Source organism: Strix uralensis, chromosome 1 (genome assembly GCF_047716275.1).
Source record: "Strix uralensis isolate ZFMK-TIS-50842 chromosome 1, bStrUra1, whole genome shotgun sequence".
In the NCBI taxonomy this organism is placed as follows: domain Eukaryota; kingdom Metazoa; phylum Chordata; class Aves; order Strigiformes; family Strigidae; genus Strix; species Strix uralensis.
Genome location: NC_133972.1, coordinates 58,419,129 through 58,437,044, shown reverse-complemented (window position 1 = coordinate 58,437,044; position 17,916 = coordinate 58,419,129). Strand labels below are relative to the sequence as shown.

The window sequence follows — 17,916 nt, the reverse complement described above, 5'->3', positions numbered from 1 at the left end:
CCTAGCCCTTGTTTGCGTTTACAGCATCTTTTGGATTTATGTTTTTTCCCCAGTCATCACAATATAACAGCCTCCTAAGGCATGGCCCTAACTAGCTCTCTCCTTAACCTTGTATTCTTTAGTAGTGGAATTCTTAAATCTCAAGTGGAATTCAGAAATCTAAAGAAGCACGAAATGTTATGAGTCTAGAAGAACCAGCTCATACAGTCAAGAGCTGGATGTCTGAGTGCACTCTCTCTCCAGACATTTTCTGGGCCCTTCAAAAGTAAAACAATCATCTCCCACAAATTCAGGATGTAGGAGGGAGTTACACCTGCTAAAATGCAACAAGCAGGATGTAATTAACATTTCTTTCTAGGTTACAAAAGCAAATAGTGAAAGCACAACAAAAGGCCAAGGCAAGAAATCCAATATGTTTATTATGATAACTTTCACAAACTGTTTTCTTCTTCAAATTCAGTTTTTGTTCTATTTTTCCAGTAAATACTTTCTTAAATTGAGCACAGACTTACTTGTTTGATACATCAACCAGGTTATCACTGTTGACAGCAAAAAGTTGTTCTCTGTGGGACTGCTTCATTTCATCTGAAATCCCATATAAGAAGTGATCCATACCTAGGGAAAAAAACCAAAATGAGAATAGAGACTACCATCAGGCCATTGTTCTGAGACAGTATCTAACTGTTAACCGACTCTCAAAGGTTAGAACTGGGTAAATTAATTTTCTGAGGTAGTAAGTTTCCTATTTAGGGAAAAAAAAAAATCATATTCTATTCTGGCAAGTGATTTAGTTTGTGAGAAATCTAAATGTGATAGTGGTCCAGCAGACCTAAACAGGATTCATTCTAAAGAGTCTCAGGACTTTCTAACAACATTTTAGCCAAACTGCATTTCATGAAGCTTCTATTTTTATTGTGGGTTATAACAACAAACTTAAAATTTGCAATCGGTTGTAATACACTTGCAACACAAAAGTTTGATCACCTTTTTGTGCTACACAGACATCTGCATACGAAAGCTTTAATATTTTTGTTGGAATACTTGCCTACAGTATCTTAATATTAAAATTAATATTACAGGTCTGTGAACGACAAGAGAACTCCAAAATAATCATAGAAAAGCTTTTTGTCATGCAAATAATCATGGGGAAAAAACAGTAGCTTGGGAGGGCATCTGTCAACTAGTCCAACCTCCTGCCCAAAGCAGGGCTGACTTCCAAGTTAGGTAAGGTTGTTCAAGTCCTCCTGTAGGGCCCAATGATCAAATTAACAGTAGTATGAAGGGATAGGTATTTCTCTCTGCAGCACCTTCCAGGCTTACTGAACAATGTTCTTCTACTCAGTGTTTCACTAAATTTGCCAGAGCTCTGTTAAGATGCCTGTTCAAATACCACAGAACGTAAATCATTACTCTCACAAACACCAACATTCAATAAGCATGCACTTCATTCATATGCACCTAGAACTGATTACCTTTTTTTAGTTGCCCAGACCAAAACCAAGTTCTGTCAGCTTCCTTTTAAGTTTTTCTTGTTTCATAAGTTAATGTTAATACAAATACCTATTAAAATAATGCTAATTTTAACCTTGTAATTCCTTTATGTATATAGGAAGGAACGTATCTTAACTCAGGAAGTTTTGCACTGAAATTAAGCTGAGAAGGAGGGAGGGAGGGAAAAGCAAGGAAAGTAAAACAACATGTGAGCAACTGAAAAGATGGGAAGATACTACCAAGCCATCGTAGGTATGCAGATATGTAAAGAAGATAACACCCTCCTCCGTAGCAGACAGACTTTTATGCTTTAACTTCTTCAGAAAAAGTATATACAAAAGGTTAGTCAATATGCATACTTATGTCTGGAAGATAATCCTTCAGCTTTTTTTGAATCAGACCAGTATTTATTTTTATTTGCTTGCATTTAATGCCCTTTCCAAGCCTAAAGTTTCTTTAATGTGCCTCCATTTCCTAGCTGTATTCACCTGACATCAAGGAGCAGTATGAATATGAAAACTTCAGTAAAGAGACTGAATGCATGTGGTATTTATGAAAGGGAGCAACTGGAACTGACTGTTTCATTGAAACCACAATTGTCTTACATCTGCCAAGTATTAATTTTATCACATGATACAGTTGAGCAAACTATTTTCTTCCCTTTAAACTGAATTAAAAATAAATATTGGCAGTGCTGTGAGGCTGGTAAGAATATACCTTTATCTGAAGGAGCTATGGGTGCATCTACAGCAGCAAATACTGCTAGCTTAGCTTCATTGATATCTTGTTGTGTGAATTCTCCAGATTTGGCCCATTCAACTGCTTTTTCAAATGTTTTCAAGGTGGCTAATGAATTTGGGTCTCTTAGAAGAAGAAAAAAAAAAGTAAAATTAATTATTTCGGTCTTACAAAATGAAAAACTAATTGCTTTGTTCTCATTCCATTCATAGTTTACTATGCATCACACAAACATACATACATGGGGATTAAACTAAATGATAAACTTCCTTTTTATGTACAAAAAGAGGTTTAGGGTTTGGTTGGTGGGTTTTTTTTTTTCAGAAGAAGTGTTATAAGCCAGGAATAAGTTTGAATTTTAGATACACAGGTGCAGCAAGTTCAGTTGCCTAAAAGTAGTTCCAAGACAGTGTGCAGAGAACTTGTATTAGAAAAAACTGTTTACAATGAGCTATCCATCTGCTGCAACAGCTTAGTATGCATAACTGTCATTAATATCAACAACAGTAATACTTATGATACACCATATCTTCTCTAAGTCGCTTTTCCTGCTACACGTGCGTTTGCTCTCTGTAAAACAGGTGCAACAGGTTAACAATTACTGAAATACTAACCAGGACAAGTCCTACCATGCTGAAGCTTCATAGAGAGGCAAGGCTGCTCACATTTTAGCTAGGAATCCTGACCAAGTACTGTGCTAGGCTGCCTTTGGTCTAGCAAAATGATTTAAGCCAGGACTCCACGGGACATTTTTAGTGGGGATTATAACTAGTCTTTAATACCTCCCATTCAAATTTCACTCAAAAGCGCTTTGGTAAGACCAATGCAAGGTAACTGTTCTGGACTGCTGAAAAAGCGGAAAAGAAAAGGAGAAAGCAGTTCTAGCTCATCACCAGCAGTGCTTTCTGCTGAATCTCTGATGATTCCAGCCAGTCACCAAAGGAAGCTGCATACTTCCAGTCTCAGGACCTTAGGGAACAACAACATTCTAAAATTTAGAATAGTCTTGAATTCCCTTTTTTAGGGTCCCCTCAATCCAGGAAGAAACAAGTGAAAGCCAATTTTACTTAAATCTGGTACCAAGACAGTAAACTTGTAAGCACAGAGACACAACAATGGTTGCTACCAGCAAAGATAAATTAGGCTTTCCCAAGGAGAGAAACCAGAGAAAGCAAGGAGGAGTTTATTATATACCTTAAGTAATTAATCTCAACATCATCAGCACCAAGTCACTCTCCTGTTATTTCATTCTTTTTGTTTCACTTAATCTTGAAAGAGGGCTACAACTAAGTCAAAAATAAGAAACATGCAAATGCAGTCAGTGGTCCCCTCAGACACGAACAGGAAAGAAGGAACCTACTGTTACCTGTAGGAGTAGAAAGTGAATATGCCGTTGTGACTAAGTTTAGCACCTCCACCATAAGCCCCTCCTTTCTCTCTGATTTCTCTATGTAGGAATTTAGCTGTCATCAACCGTGCAAGAATTCGAAGGCTGTGATGAGAGAAATATCAACAGCAAAGATGTTAAATGAATTGGACAACAGTAATATTCTCAGCTTCCTCTAAAGTTCACAAAGATCCCCATTTGCAATGCACTGTAATCTACGGCAGTAACTGTAATGTAATTGCAATACTTGTAATCTACAACAGTAACAATACTCTATTTAATACTAGCAGAATAATGTGGTAACATCGTAAGAGTGGCACTGCTTTGGAACATTCCTTGACTATTTCCATTTATTTCACTTTAATGAAAAACTTTGTTATGTGCAATAGGATTGTCAACTCAGACACACCCAGTATGCAGGGCTGTTTATTTGCAAGTTAGAGGATAGTAGCCCCTCATTACTTAACCTCAGCATTTACTAAAACAGGGCATTTCTGAATCTAGCCATGCAAAGGTTGCTCTGTAAAGACTTTGTGGCAAATGCACTGCAAAGCATTTTCTATCGACACTCCATTTTCTGTGGTCAGTCTAACGCTTTCCATTTTGTTTTGTGCTATGCAACATATATAGAAGCTCCCTGCTGGTTCTGCATCCCACCTTGCATAGTCTGCAGCCGTGTAGGGAACTGTTCGAATGCATTCTCCAACATAGTTCACTGGGAAGGGAAGTACGAAATGGGTCTTCATCTGGCATGGTTTGAAAGTAGGATCCTAAGAGAAAAATGCATTATTGTCACAGTTAGCAGAGATGAGACAATTTATCCATTTGAGAACTCTGGCTTTTTTGAGAATGATCAAATTCTGCCAAACATACAGACATACAAATGCTAAAGCTGCCACCTGACCTACACTGCAACCACTGACATTTTGCTTGTGCCCATATTAGCAATCCAGTACACAGAATGGCCTTGGGAAACTACAGTACATGGACACTGTACCTCAGCCACCCACCCCTGCACACCAGCTTCTCAGTTGTGCAGATCTTGTATTATTACCGGAGAGTTTTGATTGGAATGCTTCCCCTGCCATGTCTTTACTTATGTCCACATTAGTACATGGTCACCACATCTTATTTCAATCCATCTACTCTATTTTAGATATTGAAAACAGATTCAGAAACTGAAAACCACAAAAAATGCAAAGTATTTATGAAGAGCTGCAGCTATATGAAATTCTGCTCAAACATCCCCTGCAATAAACTCAACCCTTCCTTACAGCCCCACTTCAAAACTTTTTTTTTGCCTGCACACATGGATGTGGAGTTACCTAAATGATCTTCAGGCCAGAACCAAAGGGAAGATAACAAAAAGGGTGACTCAGAGGAATTAAAAAGTTTGAAGGCTAGTTTAAGGAAAGAATCCAATCAGAGGGTGGAACTGAAGGGCACATTATGTTTCAGTGGCATGCTCCCTAAACAGTGAAAGAATCTGTAACAGCTTAAGATGGACCATTAGTATCAGTAATAGCCCTGTGATACCCATGTCCCCAACCAATAATGTACTTACATTAACTAGTTTTCTTGTGATCTGCAAACCAGTAAGTACTTCACTTCCCACAGGTTTGACTTCTGAAGATTTCTACAAGAGACCCAGCCCTCATATTAAAAAAGGATTTAAAATTTTAGAGCAAGAATACGACAAATGCAACCCCTACCACTCAAACCTCTTTGAAACTATCATCAGACCATGTCTTCACAAACATAAGCAAGCTACTCGGTAACTTCATTATATTTGAATTCCTAAGCAAATGCCAAATAAATTTCCTTTCAAGAGTAATTTGGCACTGAAAGACATCAAGACAGAGATTAAATGAGGCCCAGAAAGCTTCAGACTATCATTTCCCTCATGGGTAGGAAACTGGGAGCTTATTCCAGTCTCGACAGAAATCAAGACAGATCTGCATATTGACAGAGCAGACCCTTTGTCAACTCTAGTGAATCAAGCACATTTTGTGCCAAATGTCCTGAACACCCAGATAATGAACCAAATTCCTATGCAACTGAGGAACTGCACGTCATGCCCTATTTCTTTTTGGCCAACATTTCAAGTAAAGCTAGCTAAAAAAGAAATTACAGTTTTATGCAACAGAGAAAGGAAGAATTTCTTTTTCCACATCCTATGCAAAAGCAGTAACCTCAGGGTAATGCTTGACAGCTGATCTACAGGATTACTATTGTCTATTTTATTGAGGTGAAGCCAGTCTCTGTGGCAAAACATGTGACAACTTATCACAGAGCTGACTCTTGCAAATTTCTCCAGACATCTTTGTATGGACACATACATGAGTTCAAACAATCTTCTCCTGACTGCACAGTGGTCTTTACACAAGATCAAGTCAACTGTATTTGATGCCCTAGTCACAAATGAAGTGATTTCTTACCTCAATCACATGAGGACGAACAGGTTTTCTCTCTTTTTTACTTCTAGCTATGCCCTTTATAAATTTCTCTACTTCTTTAGTTGCTTCTGTTATCTGTTGAGGTGCTGCATTCACTGAACATCTGTTAAAAATACATATCAAGTTTTTGAATATGTTTTTGTTTTCAGACAATTCTTTATAACTTGCATCACTTTGTCTTCCTAAACGTTTTCTATAAAATCATCAGAACGTTACATCTGCAGTCACTGATAATCATTATCACAGAAAAAAGCAAATCATAAACCAGCATTTGATGTGGAAAAAAAAAAAGTCACAGTCCAATTGCTTTTCTTTTCCTTGCCCAAAACCACCTTCAGACCTAAACTTTAGCAGTGGCTGTCAAACCATTTCTGTGCCCAGGACAGGACTACATCAGTTTTACAAAATATATATGTCTCAGAAAGAAACTAATGCTCTCTGTATTCTCTCTTTACAGGCAGACCTACCATGGTTTTGAACAGTATAGATATTTCCATGATTTCATTCATCTTTTCATGCTTTTCAAAACAAAACTTTGCAACTTATGTCACTTCACATGGACCTATTTTTGGAACTAATGCATCTGACACTAAACACCTTAAAGTGCCCTGTTACTTTTTCCAATATATGCATAAAGCAGATTTCAGAATGTCACTACTTTCCTTTTAGGAGAAAAAAAAAAATCCAAATCAAACTGTATTCTACTGTTACAATACAATATAACAGTATTTGTCCAATGGGCACCTTTAAGGTAGAATTTTGAGTCTTTCTGTATAATCTCACAGGCCATTTACACACTTTTGGTACAACAGTTACATACTAAATTTGCTCTAAGTTTCTTCTCTCTGTTAAAAATTGAACAAAATAAGCCATAGCTACCACTCTGTAAACAAGGAGAATTTAAACTAATAACATTTTTGTAGTTTTTCCACATACCTCCTGTTTCACAAAACCCCAGTACTCTATGAGGCGCACTGAGAAATGCACATTCACAGGCCATGGCCTCTCTTTAACTAAAATGCCCCTTCTCCTTTTAGCTGGAACTCACCTGATGTTGTCACTATTTAATAAATACTTCTTAATGCGTGGTAGTTTGCGCAGTATTGGTTTAATATCAGACATTTCTGCTATTCTCTTCATCAGCTTCACCTGTGTGGGAAGAGAAGGCAGAAGGACTACAGGTTAAGCCTACAGAAAGAATTAGCAAAAATGAGCACTGCAATTGCAAAGTCAAGGATTTGGGCCTTGCTAAAGGATGCCATTAACTTTTCACCTGATCCATGCCACTGAACATTTCCTGCAGTTCTCCAGAAGGTGTAAGGTTTTTGCTGGCTCTAATAGAGGCATATAAATGCCCACAATCCGGAATCCCATTTGACAGCTCCTGAGCAGTCTTCTTAACCAGCACTCTGAAATGTTCTTCCTCCTCAAATCGGGGGCTGAAGAAGAGAAGTAGGTCTCTAGGTCTCACACAAAAGCACACCAATGGAATATATAATACTGAATCATTCATCATCCCAAGTTCAACAAAGAGCTTTTTAACTGCTGGTTCGCCATTTAATCCATTATATAGTCATCCAAATTATGAAATACATAGGTTTAGAAACAGAGAGCTACTAAAGATATAGTTATGAAAAGAAATGCCAAAGTAGGATCACTAAGAAGAGGAGGGAGAATGGTTGGGGGAAGAGGGAAAAAAAAAAAAAGAGAACCCCAACACACACGCAAAAACTACAAACGAATGAAACCCAATGTACTGTACTTGTTAAATATTTCACTCCATAAATGCATCATGTCTTGCAGATTTCTATCCAAGCATAGAGATGAAAAGAGCACACCCTGAAGGAAAAAAATAAAAACAAAACACAAAAAAACCCACTTCACACAAGACAGCCAAAGCAATGGCCTGAGAAATGCACAATAACTTTTTATGAAAGTGATGCAATGATGCCAACCTAATGCTACACATCACAAAACCACTTTAATGCAGGCTGTGCTACTAAAATCAGAGCAGACGTGAAATGTGATTGTTCTTTACACAAAGCAAGCCTGTCAATTCCTCCTTCTCAACAGTAAGTAGCAGTTCAGAAACAGAATTTCTTATGTTTCATATAAAGTACAAATAAAACTGTCCTGGCAATGCACCTTTCTGCAGAGGAGTTCCTCTATTTGAACTCCAAGACCCCAGCAAGTCTAAAAAAGTCTTAAGAAATATTGCTAGGACTGTTATGCCCGATACTAAGATCTAATGATCTTGCAAACATTCCATGTTTCTGAACCACATTAACAGTGACACACACGTTAACAGCAATTTCTATATATAACACTACACCATTCTGTCCTCTGTATCCAAATTTTTTTGTAGCACTCAAAAAATATGGTGACAGATGCTAGTGAAGCACTGTCTTAAAATGGATAACCACATCAAGCACTTCCCCTAAGACAAAATACTAAGTTACTGTAATTTTCAAATTTGTATCTTACACAAAAAGACACAAGTCCTTTTATATGCTGTTTTCAATGCACATTAGCTGACCTGGAAGCCCTGACTGACCCTTAACTACAGAGCTGTTACTGCAAGCGTAACATCTTGAAGTTTATGATTAATTTACCTGCTCATACACATCCAAGTGTGAATCGTCTGGAATGATGTGTGGGCTGACAGACATCCCACCTGTTTTTAGTTCCATTTTCTGGGCTTGTTCCCTGTAATCAAGCGCTCCACATCCCATCCTGCAAAAAACAAGATATTTATTTCCATTTTCAGTATACGCCAAACCCAAGATCCATATGGCATTTGCAAAGTAGACTGTTTAGGCCATACTAATTTAGCAGCTAAACAATCTGGGGCATTATCAAGCAGACATAATACTTCACACCTTACAAAGGCTTCACACCAAGCTTTTCAATTAAAGGATCCTGTTAATCCAAAATGGTGTGTTAAAAAGTCTGCTTTATGTACAGGCTTGCTGCCAACATTCATATGGAACTACATTAATAACATCACATAAGCTCTTATCACCAATAAAAAGAATAGATTCCTCCCAGCCCAGGTCACTTGTTCTGCTCTGTGCCACTCCTTCCCCTATGAAGAGGTCAATGTTTCTGTGACCACACGGTGAAATTAGACCAAAAATCTACCCAAGTGAAAACTTTAATTTCTGCTAGGCTATTTTTCAATCTGTTCAGGGAATGCTTGTGCTGATGCTGGGGAACAAGGCAGAGACTGATGAAGAGGAGGAAAGGAGTTGGCAGCTCTGTGGGGAAGAGGGAAGACCATTGTTTCTGCAGGACACCGACTTACCAGCATTTCCCTTCTATATTAAGAACAGATGCTGAAATTATTAAAAGCAGTATTATTTCAGTAAGCTGTATTACAGCCTGTTGCTTCAGCTTCTAAGAAAGTAAACCTCTCACTTTGTAATGACGTTGCAGAAAAGCGGCACATATGGTTTGAGCTCCTCGGGAAGTGTGTTCAAGCTGGAAACAGCTCTGAAATAAACCACCCCATTGGTTGGCTGAGCACAGTACTGGACAGGAATTTCATCAGCTAGGGATAAAAAAAACAAAAGCAAAGAACAACCAACAGCTTCCTACTACAACACATAGAAACAAAATAATTTCTTAGAAGATCTTCCCATTAAGAGTTATTTTCTGTTGGCACTTGAGCCACTTCTTGTTTAAACTTTGCACATTGCAGTAAATGCTGAACTGAAGGGGTTTTATTGTTTCTGTCCATGGTAAGGTAATGGATACCTGGAGAATTTGAAGAGAGAATTCTGTTGACAGAGGTCATATTTTAGAGTTAACATTTAAATAAATGAATGGTTATCTGCTGTTCAGGAACAAGCCAAGAAGTTTTTCTCCCTTATTTTTTGCCTTCATCATCTCAAAAGTTGAGGAAAGCACATTCCTGCACTGTACAGTCTCTCTAAGCTCAGGCATTAGAAGGTACACATTAGAATTTTCACAAAAACCAGGTCATTTTAGCATCAAAATTCTACAGTACTCGACAGCTGCTGGCAATTTTTGCAGGAAAGTGTCTATCAGAAATATACTACAGAGCCGTATTACCTGCAAGATTTTGACAGAACTGTAACAAAACTGATATCTACAATTCCTTGTTTTCTATCAATCCATGGGGTTGCCACTGGCAAAGCAGGGAGAAACTTGCACTGAAGTTATGAAGAGTGACAATTTTTTTTTCCCCATGACTCCTGTATGTTATATTCTGTAAAAAATGGGTAGGGAGGGAGAGTAGTAAGGAAGGCTTGCTGCATAAGCTGCCAGTAGTGCTGCACACTGGCTAAGTCTTTGGCAAGTGGGGAGATTGCTCAAGAGCAGCGGAGCATGCTGGCTGCAGGGCTGGGCAGGCAGAGAGTAGGCAGGTGGCAGGGAAACTCGCCTCAGGAGCCCTACTGCCAGACTCCTGGGAAGGGCGGGAGGCTGGTTTGAGCTGAGAACAGTCCCACATCGCCCCTCAGAGGCAATGGCAAGAAATATCTGCAGATCCACTGCAAACCATCTACTGAAGAGGTGGTGGAGCAGAGGAAAAGGACTGTAACTATGGGCAACAAAGAGTGAGCACGTATGCTTTGCAAAGAGCAAAAAGGAGCAACAGGTGTGCCAGCAGCTAGGTAACACTCCAACAGTGCTGCTTTTGTGAGGATGAAATAGTGGTTACACTAACCTGCGAGTGTTGTCTCCAGCACAGTGAATGGGATTTTGGGCTCAATGTCGGACACCTGTAGAGCTGGGAGACAAGAGGTATCCTGAGGTTTGCTCTGAAGAGCCATTAATTCCAAACCTAGTAAGGAGAACAGAATACCAGTTTGTCATTTTCAGCTTTTAGGGAAAGTGCTGTCAAAACCTACTGAGGTGATGCAGATTAGAAAAACTCAAGAGTTTGAAGTTTAGAATTTTCTATCAACAATTCTTTCAAATATTTTACTGAAACAAATTCTGCAGATTATCACATTGCAATAGCAAACCAAACACTCCATATTTGCGAATTCTCCTTCCAATCCCCCCTTCACATCCTGTTTACAGTAACATGCAATTCAAAGCACGAAGAAGTGACATCTGCCAGCCTGTCCTGTCACCCAGCTCTGCGAACACCAACCCAGGCAACCCAGACCCTGCAGGTAAGAAGCTTCTTTCCAACATATTCCCCCCAGTTCTTACTGAAGTGCTCTGTCAGTACACAGATGCAGCTAAACTGTTGTGTTTACATTTCTGCCTTTCAGATTCTAGCTGGTCACCTCTAAGTACTCTCCAATTTATCTTTGTAAGTACAAAGTCTCATCTGATTTTTCGCTCCACTATTCCCTGCCTAGTACCAAAGCTTCAGAAGATTAACGCCACTTTTTTGGAGGATTTCTGTGACTAGATCACTGTTTTCACAAAATTACAAAACTGACAAGGGTTTCCAAATTTCCAAGTTATCACCCAGAGTAAGTTAAACCCAACATTATTTTTATAGTTGGCTTTTTAAGTAGAAAAGATAAGAAATAAAATTACAAAATGTAAATTTTATAGGAGCATGGAGAAGACCTCACATGCTCAAAATAAACTGCTTGAAGGTAAATGGTGGAATTCATCTTGTACTTGGTGCAAGTTAACATGGGAAAGAAAAAGCAATATTTTAAAACAATTTCCTTTCATCTGCCCTACTGGAGACACTGATCATTCTGTTTTTGAGTGTTAAAACTAATGCAGTATACAACTCATACATTGTAGTGTAGACACTATACTGCATTGCCCCATAACACATACACATGCACTTCCAACAAAAAAATCATCCCTTTCAGAGCAAACACTGGAGAGTGCCTGAGAATTTATGATATTCTACAGAACACCATCTAAAAAACTGGCTGTGTTTTTAAGCAGTTACTCAAATAAAAATATGAAAAAACACGTTAACCTTTTTCAAAGATTTGGGTTTTTTCTTCTTCAGAAAGAGCATTGACCTTTTTTCCCAGCTTTTCTGCTTCCATTTTTGCTTGTTTATCATGGTAGTCTTCCTCTGGACTCATTGACAGAGTCAATCTATGTGGATTATCCTGCAGAAATATATCCCAAAACAAAACATTATTAATTTTGAGAGCAACTTCCTCCTAGTTTGCCTCAGATTATTGCTTCATCAGCAGGAGATAAAAACCGTCTGTGCATCATTTGGCTTGCATATTATCAAAAGTATCACAAACACGCAATCTGAACTCTTCATTTCATACAGAACAGTCTGATACAAGGGTGGGGAAGAAAAGCAGCTTCCCACAAGAACAAGCATGAACAACCTTCTGTGAAATTTTAGTGTAGAGTCAGAATCCCTCAACAGCACACAGTACTCATTAGTCTAATTAAATCAAGGTTAAACAACTGTACATAACACTATAGAGCTGCATGCCACAAGTTTTATCTGAAGAATGTTCTAAGGTAGGGAAACTGGTTAAATGCAGGAGGGTTTCATTAAACACCTCTTTCAACCTGCCCAAGCTTGAATGCACAGAGATCACATATGATGTAAAATGTGCATGCCTTATCCTGCTCAGAAATGCTTTTTAATCAGCCTTGCTGCCAGAGAACTCCATGCATTACACAAGTGTCACAACTGCTGTTGTGACACAACTGCGCTGTTGTGTCACAACTGCTCTTTGTTTATACCAGACTGTGGAATTTTAATAATAAAATTACTCAAGCAGCTTCCATTTTATATAATACTGGGAGGCCAGTCAAAAGACAGTGACCTCAAAAATTGACTGTTTCAAAGCAGGAGTCAAACAGCAACATCTGTCACTGACAGACACTGCCAATAATTTGGGACAATGTAAATCAGATTCTGTTTTATGAGTTTATCTCCTCTGTGCTTATGTGGAAAGACTATGGAAACCTGACTGACTACAGAGTGGAAGAGGGAAATGCAAAATTAACCAAGCATAGTAAAATGGACAGGATGAACAGCATTCTCTCCCTTGCTCCTGGCCTTCCTGCTTTATTAGCCTCCAGGCACAGTGTATAACAGTGCACAACCTTCTGCTATAAGAACATCCTACTATTCTCATTACTTCCTACTGAGTCATGTTTTTGCTTTAGCCCCCTCAGCAGAACTGCATAGTAAAAAACATTCTCAAAAATACTGCACCTGTATTTCTTCCCTACAAAAGCCAAAACGTTAACAGCTCCCTACGAGTTCCAAACACTAATAACACCTTTAGGAAAACAGATTTCAACTGATGCTGCTGTCTCTTGTTGCCTTTGAGTACATGAAAACAAGCATTTACTCACTATTAAATCAGGTTGACAGTCGCCTGTAATAGATCTGCCCTTCAAAACAACTTGAACAATTTGACTGGAAAAAAAACAAAAATCCTCCAACAAAACACCCACCACAAAAAACCCAAAAACCAAAACCCACTTTTGCACTGCTGTCACCAGATTTTTTTTCTTTCCGGCATTAGCTAATTCAGGGTTTCAGAACTACTTAATGTTATAATGCCTTTACTGCTTTTATTTCTTCAAGAACTCCAGTAGAACACATGAAGAGGAAACAATAAAAAGAGCAGAGAGCAACTGGCACTGACAGCAAAATTCAGACACCAGTTCAGTAAACATGAGGAGCACCAGAATGATCTTACTTATAACCAAAGTCTTTTCAAGGAAAAAGAGATACATCTTGCTATGCCCACACTAAGGAACACATAATTAGCTCTATAATTCTCTGTTCACATCTGAGCTTTTCGTTAGGAAACACCCATGTGCCCTTCTATACCATCAGGCATCACAATTCAGTAAAACATTAGTGTTTTATCAATGTTCTAATATGTGTTTCCAAATGTCCAACCAATTTTTTCGATTTTGAAAAGTTTTCACTTCAACCATTTAAAATTAACATGCTTCAGTCAGAAGTGCTGCTGTTCATCTACACCTAAAAATAGGCAGTATGGTTATAAAAAAAAATTAGCCTTCAGTTTAAATTTAAATTTAAAAATTAATACTGAAGATATTTTTCTATAAGTTTGCCTACCTTAAAATATGTTTTAACTTTTTCCTGAAGAAATGTAGGATTTTCTTTAAGGCACTGCCTAAACCGAGAGACCTTATCTGCAATCTTCAGAAGCTCCACTGGATCCCCATCTTGATTCCAGCAGGAGGCTATATACTGAATGTGAAAGAATAATCAGGTAAGCAGGACAATCCATCTGCATTTCTATAACTGACAGCATCTGTGCTCCAAAACCACTTTATCATTTATACTTGAATAGCAGACATATAATGAGTAGTTCTAATATATTTGGAGGGGAAAAAAAAAAAGCTGAAATATTTGTTCAGAGTAAGACTATTCAGTCATCATCTGTCCTCTGTTGTCTCTGTTCTCTCCTCTAATTTTATCATACCAAACCACATTTTTTTTTTTTTTTGCACAGGCGTGTATATCTGCATTCTGGAAATCTGTTGTAATATACTTTCCTCCCTCCCGTTTAAAATAAATTCCTTTTCAGCCCAAGAAAGAAGGAAAAAAGAAACAGACTGCAGAGAAAAAGAGTACATAAATATTATAGTCTACCCATCTGTTGTATCAGTCAGATGAAAGGATTTATAATAAGGTAACTCAAACATTTACCATAGATGGAACTTTGGACAAAGAAAATACTAAATAATCAGAAATATCCCCAGGATATTTCTTTTGGAAGGATTTTTATTCTAGTTTTATTCTCTAGTTTGAGTCTAAGTCTGCTCCAATTGTTATTAAAAGTTCTTCAAATACACCACAGGGCAAGATATCAAAACTTTCTCCATTTGTAATCTGTGTGAATGGGGAAAAAAATGAAACAAAGTAAATATGAAAGAAAAAGCATATACAAAATAAACACATTGCAACTGTCAAAACCACCTTCTCTTTTCTTACCTCTTCAATTACTAGCAGGTATCATAAGCCTTCCAGACTTTTTCAGTAATATATATTATGATCTATTCTGTGGAAATTCCCTAAAGTGTTTTAAAGAATAGTATTGTTTAGAATATGCTCAAGTAATTCTTTTGAAATAAAGGCAGTCATTCCTTATTTGAGGCTTTCGTGGGGTCATTACAACTCAGTGCTGGTTCTCAGTAAGCAACCTAAAACTTTAGCCATATATCCAAGAGCACTGTCCAAACGCTTCTTCAACACAGTATTACAGAATTGTCTAGGTTGGAAAAGACCTTGAAGATCATCCAGTCCAACCATCAACCCAACATTAACAGTTCCCAACTACACTATATCCCTCAGCGCTATGTCGACACTACTCTTAAACACCTCCAGGGATGGGGACTCCACCACCTCCCTGGGCAGCCCATTCCAATGCCTAACAACCCGTTCTGTAAAGAAATGCTTCCTAATATCCAGTCTAAACCTTCCCTGGCACAACTTGAGGCCATTACCTCTTGTTCTGTCGCTTGTTACTTCGTTAAAGAGACACATCACCAGCTCTCTGCAACCTCCTTTCAGGTAGTTGTAGAGGGCAATGAGGTCTCCCCTCAGCCTCCTCTTCTCCAGACTAAACAACCCCAGTTCCCTCAGCCGCTCCTCGTACGACATGTGCTCCAGACCCTTCACCAGCTTCGTTGCCCTTCTCTGGACACGCTCGAGTAATTCAATGTCCTTTTTGTAGTGAGGGGCCCAAAACTGAACACAGTAATCGAGGTGCGGCCTCACCAGGGCCGAGTACAGGGGCAAGATCACTTCCCTGTCCCGGCTGGCCATGTTATTTCTGATGCAAGTCACAATACCAGTGGCCTTCTTGGCCACCTGGGCACACTGCTGGCTCATGTTCATCCAGCTGTCAATCAACACCCCTAGGTCCCTCTCTGACTGGCAGCTCTCCAGCCACTCCTCCCCAAGCCTGTAGTGCTGCTGGGGGTTGTTGTGGCCAAAGTGCAGCACCCGGCATTTGGCCTTATTGAAACTCCTACAGTTGGCCTTAGCCCATCGCTCCAGCCTGTCCAGGTCTCTCTGCAGAGCCTCCCTACCCTCGAGCAGAGCAACACTCCCACCCAACTTGGTGTCATCTGCAAATTTACTGAGGGTGCACTCGATCCCCTCGTCTAGATCATCAATAAAGATGTTAAACAGGAGTGGCCCCAAAACTGAGCCCTGGGGGACACCACTCGTGACTGGCCACCAACTGGATTTAACTCCATTCACCACAACTCTCTGGGCCCGGCCATCCAGACAGTTTTTTATCCAGCAAAGCGTGTGCCCATCCAAGCCGTGAGCAGCCAGTTTCTTCAGGAGAATGCTGTGGGAAACAGTGTCAAAGGCCTTACTGAAGTCAAGGTAAACAACATCCACAGCCTTTCCCTCCTCCAATAAGCAGGTCGCCCTATCGTAGAAGGAGATCAGGTTTGTCAAGCAGGATCTGCCTTTCATAAACCCATGCTGACTGGGCCTGATCATCTGGTTGTCCCACACGTGTTGTATGATGGTACTCAGGATGAGCTGCTCCATCAGCTTCCCGGGCACCGACGTCAAGCTGACAGGCCTGTAATTTCCCAGATCATCGTTCCGACCCTTCTTACAGATGGGCGTCACATCGGCCATTTTCCAATCTGTCGGGACCTCCCCAGTCAGCCAGGACTGCTGGTAAATGATGGAAAGTGGCTTGGCGAGCACCCCAGCCAGCTCCTTCAGCACCCTCGGGTGTATCCCATCTGATCCCATAGACTTGTGTGTGTCTATGTGATGCAGCAGGTCACTGACTGTCTCCTCCTGAAATGCCGGGGGGGTCGTTCTCCCAGGCTCTGTCTTCTGGCTGAGGAGGCTGGATTCCCTCAATACAGCTAGTCTTGCTATTAAACACTGACAGGCTTGGGGCATGACCACTTCCTTGGTGTCATGGTTTAACCCTGGCCAGCAGCTCAGCCTCACCCAGCCGCTCTCTCAGTCTCCTCACAGTGGGACATAGGGCTGGCGGGGGGGGGGGCGGGGGCGGGGGGAGTGGAAATCAGAAGAGTAGAAGTGAGAAGCCTGGGTTGAGATAAAGACAGTTTAATAGGTAAAGCAGAAGCCATGCACGCAAGCAGAGCAAAACAAGGAATTCATTCACTGCTTCCCATCAGCAGGCAGGTGTTCAGCCATCTCCAGGAAAGCAGGGCTCCATCATGCGTAACAGTTACTTGGGAAGACAAACGCCATCACTCATATCGTCCCCCCCTTCCTTCTTTTTCCCTCAACTTTATACACTGAGCACGACACCGTACAATACGGGATATCCCTTTGGTCAGCTGGGGTCAGCTGTCCCGGCTGTGTCCCCTCCCAACTCCCTGTGCACCCCCAGCCTCCTCACTGGTGGGGTGGGTCAGAAGCAGAAAAGGCCTTGACCCTGTGTAAGCACTGCTCAGCAGTAACTACAACAGCCCTGTGCTATCAATGCTGTTTTCAGCACAAATCCACAACATAGACCCATACCAGCTACTGTGAAGAGATTTAACTCTATCCCAGCCAAAACCAATACACTTGGGGACCCTGTCCCAGTGCTTGACCACCCTCTCTGTGAAGATCTTTTTTCTAATATCCAATCTATACTTCCCTGACACAGCTCAAAGCCACTTCCTTGTGTCCTCTTACCAGACATGAGAGACAAGAGATCAGTACCTCCTGCTCTGCTCTCCACCACGAGGGAGTTGTAGACAGCAATGAGGTCACCCAGAACTTAAATCTATCAAGATGTCTCTATAAGGCCTCTTTACCCTCGAGGGAATCAACAATAACTCCTAATTCGGTATCATCAGCAAACGTACTTATTGTGTACTCAACTTCTGTGTTCAGGTCACTGATAAAAACATTCAAGAGAATTGGCCCTACAATTG

The 17,916-nt window shown here is 40.0% G+C and overlaps 1 protein-coding gene across 3 annotated transcripts in view; it reads right to left on the bottom strand.

The window, feature by feature from the left end:
- The window catches only part of PITRM1 (pitrilysin metallopeptidase 1), a 30,358-nt gene that overhangs the window by 529 nt on the left and 11,913 nt on the right, over window positions 1–17,916 (bottom strand). For 2 of the 3 annotated variants that reach the window (XM_074867998.1, XM_074868006.1), the window contains 14 exons: window positions 14,096–14,230; window positions 11,996–12,134; window positions 10,763–10,879; window positions 9,490–9,622; window positions 8,685–8,805; window positions 7,835–7,911; window positions 7,346–7,511; window positions 7,121–7,221; window positions 6,055–6,175; window positions 5,181–5,252; window positions 4,274–4,386; window positions 3,596–3,721; window positions 2,209–2,354; window positions 513–615 (listed from right to left, as the gene is read on the bottom strand). In XM_074867998.1, coding sequence (XP_074724099.1) covers window positions 513–615; window positions 2,209–2,354; window positions 3,596–3,721; window positions 4,274–4,386; window positions 5,181–5,252; window positions 6,055–6,175; window positions 7,121–7,221; window positions 7,346–7,511; window positions 7,835–7,911; window positions 8,685–8,805; window positions 9,490–9,622; window positions 10,763–10,879; window positions 11,996–12,134; window positions 14,096–14,230 — 1,670 coding nt within the window. The remainder of the gene's footprint in view (window positions 1–512; window positions 616–2,208; window positions 2,355–3,595; window positions 3,722–4,273; window positions 4,387–5,180; window positions 5,253–6,054; window positions 6,176–7,120; window positions 7,222–7,345; window positions 7,512–7,834; window positions 7,912–8,684; window positions 8,806–9,489; window positions 9,623–10,762; window positions 10,880–11,995; window positions 12,135–14,095; window positions 14,231–17,916) is intronic. The other variant, XR_012628880.1, reaches the window with a different exon arrangement.